The 9,155-nt window shown below is 38.3% G+C and overlaps 1 protein-coding gene across 1 annotated transcript; it reads right to left on the reverse strand.

Annotated features, from left to right (window-relative positions):
• Positions 1-1,195: 1,195 nt before the first annotated feature.
• LOC308113318 (uncharacterized protein) lies at positions 1,196-8,348 on the reverse strand. The gene is made up of 9 exons (XM_080469519.1): positions 8,208-8,348; positions 7,430-7,582; positions 6,982-7,122; positions 6,726-6,863; positions 5,650-5,787; positions 4,396-4,533; positions 3,640-3,780; positions 2,565-2,705; positions 1,196-1,536 (listed from the first exon to the last, which is right to left on the reverse strand). The coding sequence occupies exons 1-9, from the start codon at positions 8,290-8,292 to the stop codon at positions 1,502-1,504; spliced, it is 1,110 nt and encodes a 369-aa protein (XP_080325645.1). The 5' UTR covers positions 8,293-8,348; the 3' UTR covers positions 1,196-1,501.
• Positions 8,349-9,155: the final 807 nt, after the last annotated feature.

Below are 9,155 nucleotides of genomic sequence, written 5' to 3' on the forward strand. Positions count from 1 at the left end.
CTGGTGTTTCCCCTCTGGGGGAGAAACTTCTGGAGTTCAATGGAATCTGGAGCCCAACAGGAAAAAGACTAAGGAGTTTCTTTTGATAACCACGACTGGTAGAAAATATGTGTACATAGTTGTACTTCATCAAGTCCCTAACAATGAGGCTGATGCAGTTCAAAATGTTACACTGCTTCTGTTGGACACCAAGTAGATTATTTAGAATGGATTTGTTTGATTCAGCATTTTGCTGAAAATGTAAACAAGTTGATGGTACTTTAAGTCATGATCAAACCCAGCTGTTTTGGATGATGATTGATAACTACACGCTAAGCTCCAGCAATATTGTTGTGATGTTGTAACTAACAGCTGCTTGAGACTGGGGGAGCTCAAATGGAGAGAACTGTCCTTTGTCCAGACCTGAATCTCATAGAAAACCTCTGGGATCCGCTGAGTCGCCATGTGAAGGCTGGTAACTTCTGTGAGGGCCGCCCTTCAAGAAGAGAAGGATGCCAAGCCTCAGCAGACATTAAGTCCACTAGTGAACAGGATGACATGTCATTGTCAAGCTGTTGCTAAAGGTCACATGACAAGTTCATTCATATTGGCTATTCCCTCACAGTTTATTTTCTCCATGTAATGTTATTATGGGTCTGGTTTTCATATCAGTCAATGAAGATTTTTTTTTTTAGAGCAAATCCCTGATTGAAAAATACTTCTTATTGCATATATATGTGGGAGCACGTACAGTCTTACTGCTGAGTTTTATTTTATTTTATTTTTTGGTCTATTTTTGTGATATTGTGACAGATTAATGTCAATGTCTAAATATTCTTGAAAACATTGGGTGAGTTTGTGCGTGGACTTGGCTACGACTTTTAAGAACTCACTTGATCAAAATTGTTGCAAAAAAGTTTTATTCCTCAAATGAGTTGGTAAAAATATGTTGCTTTGATGCAATTTGGTTCCTCATCAGTATTAACAGAACTTGAAGTCTTGAGAAAGAAAACTTATCAGTTAAAATTACTGTATTGTCAACAAAAATACTTGCTCATGCTTATGGAAACAAATGAACAATATTAAAACTCATTCCCTTCAAAGATTTATGTTAGACTAACTTGGTTTTACGCTCCTACTCAAACCTTGGTCCTCAAAGGAACTACAGATGCAGAAATATGCCTGGTGAAGGCAGCATATACAGTAGACACGGATCCTCTTTTGATGCAACTTTCTTTTATTGGCTTATAAAGAACAGATTCAAAGCAAGAGTTGCCATACCATTCCTTGATAAGAAAGGCATAGCATAAAATCATCTAATCATTAAGATCAATATTTGTGCCAACCAAAGCTCAAATACCCTGCATTGCAGTTGGTTAAGTCGGAAAATCTCACAAGAGACATTTCCCAACAAATTTTATGATTACAGCATTAAAGAAACAACAAGGATGAAGGATGAAGAATCCAGCTTTTGTAGAATGTTAAATCAGTAGACATCACTGCAGTGATTCCTGGTGAACACTCATATGGCCGTTGGATGGGGCTTAGGGTGTCCACCTGGCAAAACATAAAAAAGTAACACTGTCAATTACAAAAGGAACTCACAACCACACAAGGAGGATATTTCTTTTTAAATTGTCATTCTCTTTCTTCATATTTATATGTCCCCCAAACCTCAAATGCAAACATGTCTACAACTTTTGATGCAGCACTTAATATGTCTGAGGCAGCCAACGTCACCCTGCACCAGTTAAAGTTGGAGCCCACTCCTGACTTGACGAACAATGAAATTGATGTCCAAAAAATTGAAAGAGATTATCTAACCTTTTTTATGTTTTCACCTGTCATAAATTGTCGTCCACAGAAGTTAGAATATTTCACGAAATATTTTGTAGAAATGAAGCATTAAAAAATTAAAGAGTTCTCACTGTAAATCCTCACTGTAATAGTGACTTCAGAAATTAAATTCCTTACTCAAATTTCATTCACATGGTGGAAAAGAATGAAAGACATTAACAGTCTGTAGAAGTTATCTCTGGATTTTTCCCATCAAAAGTGGCTCTATGTCATTGCCTGACACATGTTTTAATAATGACTAAATTTATTTGTACAGTAATCTAGAAGAAACAAACAGTGACCGATGTGGAACAATGTAAATCACTTAAAGTGATTGGCAAAGCTGCTACGGTTTACAAGCAGGTTACCAATTTTGTTGGCATGAGGAGAATTTTACTTTTAGAATCCTCAGCATATCGGTAGGAACCTTTCAAGAGCAACAACTGTTTCACCACAAAAAAGGCCCTGAATTGTGTCATACGGTACGTTTGTGCTGCCAAACAGGACAAAATAAAGTGGAGTTGTGATACTACAAATGATGCAACTGATGGTCAAGTAGCATTGAGCAGTGGAAACATATTCAAAGACAATGAATTCAATTTGAGCTATTCAGCTCATGTATTCTTTTTAAATACCTGCAGAATCTACTCAAATAAGTTTTCCAGCCACCTCAAAAAAACAATTTCTACACTTTCAGTCTGAACGTCACAGTAAATATTTAAAAAGATTTAATTTCATTAAAATCTTACCCCATGGTTGTAAGCAGACGTGTCCACATTGAGTGTTACAACATCTCTGGCTTCCAGAACATTCGTAGTCGCCATTGCACCTTTGATGCTTATAACACAACAAAGGTCCGGGGCCCAGGCCGGGACACACTCCTGTCTTGGCTGAAGAAGAAGAAGACAAATCAACATCTGGCAAAAGCACCTGGACTATGATTTAACAGACATTTATTGCGGAGTAACCTTTGACATAAAAATGCAGTAGCTTTACAAAATATGAAAAGTGAAAGTGTTGAGTTGATAAACTGCAGTGGAGGGGATCGCACAATCTTCATTAAACACACGCGTGTCTGTTTGCTTGTTGCTCTCTGTCTCCATCCTATCATTTTCTTTCTTTCTATTCCCTAACCGCAACCAGAACAGCAGAAAGACGCCACCTCTGTCTGAATCTGGTTCTGCAGGTTTATTCTTGATAAAAAGTAGTTTTTTCTCCCACTTTTTCACTTAAGGTTGCTCAAGTGGAAAGGTTGGAATTTCGTACGTAAAAGTGCCTTTAGATGACTGAGTTACACTTGTATTTAGTAATAAGAAATAAAATTCAATTGAACTAAATTAAAAATTACTGATTTCATTGCATGGGATTCAACAAAAATTTTATGTATGTGTTGTTTTGATTTACTTTTCAAATCCCCAGTAAATCGGCATGAACCTTGCAAGAGCAAAAACTGTTACCAGAAAATGGCCCTCAATCGTGTAATATTGGACATCTGAGCTGCCAAACAGGAAGAAATTGAAAAAAAAAGAAGAATGGAATCGCGATAATACAACTCACGCAAGCGTCATGCCAAGTAGAGTTAATTTCATTATCTTGAACAGTAGAAAGGTATTCAGAAACAATGAATTCTCTATGAGCTAGTCTGCTAATATATTCATTTTAAGTAGCAGCAGAATCTGTTCAAATAAGTTGTTCACCCACCTCGACGAGCCCATTTCTACCCTCACTTCAACAATTTCCTCTTTTGAAAGATGTGTGTATTCTGAGATAAGTCTCAACTTCACAGTGAATATTTGAAAATATGTTATTTAATTCAACTCTCACCTCTTGGTGGTAAGCAGACACGTCCACATTGAGTCTTGCAGCATTTTTGAATTCCAGGGCATTGGTAGTTATTATTGCACCTTTGTTGCTTGGAACACACCAAAGGTCCACCGCGCAGACTGGAGCACACTCCTGACTTGACTGAAGAAGAAGAAGACAAATAAACATCTGTCAAAAGCATCTGGACAATGATGTTACTTTTGACTTTCTGTTTCACAGAACTTTAGTGTGAAGTAACCTTTGACATAAATGTAATAGCTTTCCAAAATATAATGAATTTAACAGTTGAGTTGACACAAATAGCAGAGAACGGGGACACACAATCTTCATTACGCACGCACGCAGGCACGCAGGCACGCACGCACGCACGCACGCACGCACGCACGCACGCACGCACGCACGCACGCACGCACGCACGCACGCACGCACGCACGCACGCACACACACACACACACACACACACACACTCTTGACCAGTAGAAAATTATTCAAAGAAAATGTATTCATTATGATCTATTCTCCTAACATATTCATTTGAAATACCTGAACAATCTGTTCAAATAAGTTTTTCACCCACCTCGACGAGCCCATTTCTACTCTCACTTCAACACTTTCACTTTGTGTATCATTAACATCATGCTTTCTAAGATCTTAATTGAGAAACTATTTTCTCTTCCCAAAAATTAGTGTTAATTTGAGAAAAGTCTCAACTTCACAGTGGATATATGAAAATATGTGATTTCAATCACATCTCACCTGGTCTTAAGCAGACATATCCACATTGAGTGTTACAACATTTCTGAACTCCACGGCATTGGTAGTTATTGTTGCACCTTTGCATCTTATAACACATCAGTGGTCCGGGTCTCAGGCGGTGACACACTCCTGACTTGACTGAAGAAGAAGAAGACAAATCAACATCTGCCAACAACATCTGGACAATGATGTAACTTTTGACTTTCTGTTCAACAGAAGTTTACTGCAAAGTAACATTTGAAAATATATTAAGTTAAACAGTTGAGTTAGTATAAACAGCAGAGGAGGGAGACACACAATATTCATTACACACACATGCACACATGTGTGCAAGAGCACACAAGCAGCTGTCAAGCTCCTAAGTGTAACCAGCTCCCACTTTCAGTTAAGGAGACAAACACAGTCTCTACATTTAAGGCCTGGCTCAGGCTGCTTTGGATCATTTTCTCGTGACGCTACTAGAGGTTTAGACTGCTGGGAGACCTTTACTGAGCTTCTTTCCTTTCTAAAACCCCTTACCCCACCTCTCCTCATTCCTGCAGGATTTCTGACGGTGGAACTAGAAGTTAGTGGTCTGAGCCCCCATCATGTCTGCAGCAAGTGGATTTATGTCTGTTTGCTTGTTGCTCTCTGTCTCTATCCTATCATTTTCTTTCTTTCTGTTCCCTAACCGCAACCAGAACAGCAGAAAGACGCCACCTCTGAGTCTGGCTCTGCAGGTTTATTCCTGATAAAAGGATTTTTTTCCCGCCCAACTTCTCTAAATCGAATCAAAAATGACTGTATTTGAAAGAATGTATAACTTCTCAAATCCTCAGTAAATCGGCGTGAACCTTGCAAGAGCAAAAAAGGTTTCACAGGAAAAAAGCTCTCAATCATGTAATATTGTATATCTGCCAAACAAAACAAAACAGACAGAAGAAGTAGAATTGCAATACTACAACTGATGCAACTGTTGTCAAGTAGCTTTGACCAGCGGGAAATTATTGAAAGAAAATGAATTCATCATAACCTATTCTGCTAACATATTCATTTTAAATACCTACAGAATCTGTTCAAATAAGTTTTTCACCCACCTCAACGAGCCTATTTCTACTCTCACGTCAACACTTTCACTTTGTGTATCATTAACATCATGCATTCTAGTACCTTAGCTGAGAAACTATTTTCTCTTTCAAAAAATTTGAATATTTTGAGAAAAGTCTCAACTTCACAGTGAATATTTGACAAGATGTTATTTCATTCACATCTCACCTGCTTTTATGCAGACTTTTCCACATCGAGTGTCACAACATTTGTGAACTCCAGGGCACTGGAAGTTATTATTGCACCTTTGTAGGTTGGAACACGCCAATGGTCCGGGGCCCAGGAGGGGGCACACTCCTGTCTTGACTGAAGAAGAAGAAGACAAATCAACATCTGCTAAAAGCACCTAGAGAATGATGTAACTTTTGACTTTCTGTTTAAGAGAAGTTCATTGCAAAGTAAATGTAGTAGCTTCACAAAATATAATAAGTAAAACTATTGAGTTGATACAAACAGCAGAGGAGCGGGACACTAAAGCTTCATTAGACAGACATGCACAAGCACACGCAAATGCAAACAAACACACAGAGCGGGATGTTTTCCTGCAACCATTACTTAAACTTGCTCAAATGGAATTATCACAGAGTTTTATTTGGTATTTTGTAACTAAAATTAATCTGAAACTGAATCAAAAATGACCGAAGTCATTGCCTGGCACATTATTAAATAGAAGCAAAATGTATGTGTTGTTTTCAAAAAGTAATGCAAACAACCACCAATGTGGAACAATGTAAATCACAGTAAGCGATTGGGAAAATTTTTCCAGATAACCAGAATATTATCAGCATTACTTTGCAAATACTCAGTATATTGGCATGAACTGTGCAAGAGCAAAAACTGTTTCATCAGTAAAAGGCCCCCAACCATGTAATGTTGTATGTCTTAGCTGCCAAACTAAACAAAACAAACAAAATAATTTGAATTGCGATTCTACAACTGATGCAACTGTTGTCAAGTAGCTTTGACTAGCAGGAAATTATTGAAAGAAAATGAATTCATTATGAGCTATTCTGCTAACATATTCATTTTAAATACCTACAGAATCTGTTCAGATAGGTTTCTCACCCACCTCAACGAGCCTATTTCTACTCTCACGTCAACACTTTCACTTTGTGTATCATTAACATCATGCATTCTAGTACCTTAGTTGAGAAACTATTTTCTCTTTCAAATAATGTGTGTATTTTGAGAAAAGGATCAACTTCACTTTATTTGAAAAAAATGGTATTTCATTTACATCTCACCTGGTTCAATGCAGACGTGTCCACATCGAGTGTTACAACATTTCTGAACTCCAGTGCATTGGTAGTTACTGTTGCACCTGTGCATCTTATAACACGTCAAAGGTCCGGGGCCCAGGCGGGGGCACACTCCTGACTTGGCTGAAGAAGAAGAAGACAAATCAACATCTGCTAAAAGCACCTGGACAATGAGGTCACTTTTGACTAAGTCCCAATTTCACAGTGAATAATAAGAAAAGTTGTTTCATTCAAATCTCACCAATTGGTCGTACGCAGACTTGTCCACATTGACTGTTGCAACATTTGTTAATTCCAGGGCATTGGTAGTTATTAGTGCACTTTTGTTGCTTAGAACAGTCCAAAGGTCCAGTGATCAGGAGGGGGCACAATCCTGATTTGACTGAAGAAGAAGAAGACAAATCAACATCTGCTAAAAGCATCTGGACAACGATGTAACTATGTAACCTATTCTGCTAACATATTCATTTTAAATACCTACAGAATCTGTTCAAATAAGTTTTTCACCCACCTCAACGAGCCCATTTCTACTCTCACGTCAACACTTTCACTTTGTGTATCATTAACATCATGCATTCTCGTACCTTAGTTGACCAATTTTCTTCGCTTTCAGAAAATGTGTATTTGCAGAAAAATGTCTCACCTTCACAGTGATTATTTATAAAGATGTTATTTCATTCATATCTCACCTGGTCGTATGCAGACATGTCCACATCGAGTGTTACAGCATTTGTCAACTCCAGGGCAAGTGTGGTCACTTGTGCACCGTTGTCGCTTATAACACATCAAAGGTTGGGGCCCCAGGCGGGGGCACACTCCTGATTTGAGTCTTAAATAAATATCTGCCAAAAGAATCACACGCACGCACGCACGCAAGCACGCACACGCACACACACACACAAAATAAGCAAGAAAACCCAATTAGTACAATTGAACAAGTTTCCCATATATATTTAGCAAAAGCATTACTATCAACATAACAAAATATGTCATTAAAATGGATTTTACTGTCATGAAGCAGCGACCATTTGTCTAGAAAATCCACCCGGTTATCTTTCCTCATAAACAGTTCCATCACTATGTCACTGAGGTTGTGTTTGAGTTCAAACCATCAGCTCTTTTCTGTCGCTATGACTGCTAATGCTGAAATCTAATCTAATTGGCTGACTGTTCTGACTACTCTTAATGTATACTGTCGCCACATTAGTTTAAGCTACAGGTGCCGGCACTGTTGGTTCTGAAGGCCCAACGGCAGATTTCTTCCATCCTAACAACACATGCTGGTTGAAATATGACTTAACCAGAGTCCTATAGAAACATGCGTCTGGAAAAAGTGAAACCAGGAGAAAAGCTATGAAATGAAAACTACCGGTAAACTGAAGATGTTAATAAGGTCATTCAATTTGAAACAGGAATTCTCATCATTCTGTCAGATTCCATGTCGAATAGCTGCAAGTAAAAACAAACCTGGCACAGATGACCTAGTATCTGAGGGCCCAATTGCACCCAGAATCAGGATCAATGCACAAACTGAAGCCAGGCGTCCTTCCATCGTTCCTCTTCCTGCACAGATAACACAACACAAACTGCAAAACCTCTTGGTGTATATATACTGTCAGCAGAGGAGGAAGTCAATAACAAAATTGCTCTGCTCAGCCTATCGTGCCACTTAATTATCATTAGATGAGTATGCAGATGCATGTCACTCCTATTGTTGGCTTTAGGTGGGGAATAAACAAAGAGCAAGTTCCAATTAAAAGCTATAATTACAACACAATTAACCTTGAAAGTAGACTTAATGCTTTATACACCCTTCACCAATTTGTTATGAGCTCAGCAACATGGAGAACCTGTAAGTCAAACCACGTCACATAAGAAATACTTTTGCACCCATTAACATTCCGCTCTTTCTCAAGAAAAGGTCAGCCAAGTCTCAACCATGGAACCACCATAATAATAATGAACAATAATCAACCCTCCTTCAACATCTCCTTCTTCTCATCAGAGATCTGAGAAAACTTCCCAAATACATTTAATTTAAATCACCCCTCCAGCAAACAAACATATTGGACCTTCTTGAGCTCTCATTGAAACACGATTCCACTTTTTCACACATTATGAAGTGTTCATGTTCAACCTAAAATTACAAATATGCTCAAACATACAGTTTTATGTTATATCTACCTGCCTTGGTTACAGAAGAGCGATCTATTGTTCTGAATCCTCCTTCTGTTCTTAACAAAATAGCATACCTGAAAGCATTGCAGGAATCATACATTCATTTTCAGTAAGCTGGATGTGTTTACAGGTCTCAGTGAAAAAATAAAAGTTAGACAACTGTCCTGAGCGACACAAAGGGGTGAAGCACATCACACCTAATGTTCATTCTCTGCACTGGCTGGAAAGGATCCACTT

Source organism: Lipophrys pholis, assembly GCF_963383615.2.
Source record: "Lipophrys pholis genome assembly, chromosome: 8".
Classification (NCBI taxonomy): domain Eukaryota; kingdom Metazoa; phylum Chordata; class Actinopteri; order Blenniiformes; family Blenniidae; genus Lipophrys; species Lipophrys pholis.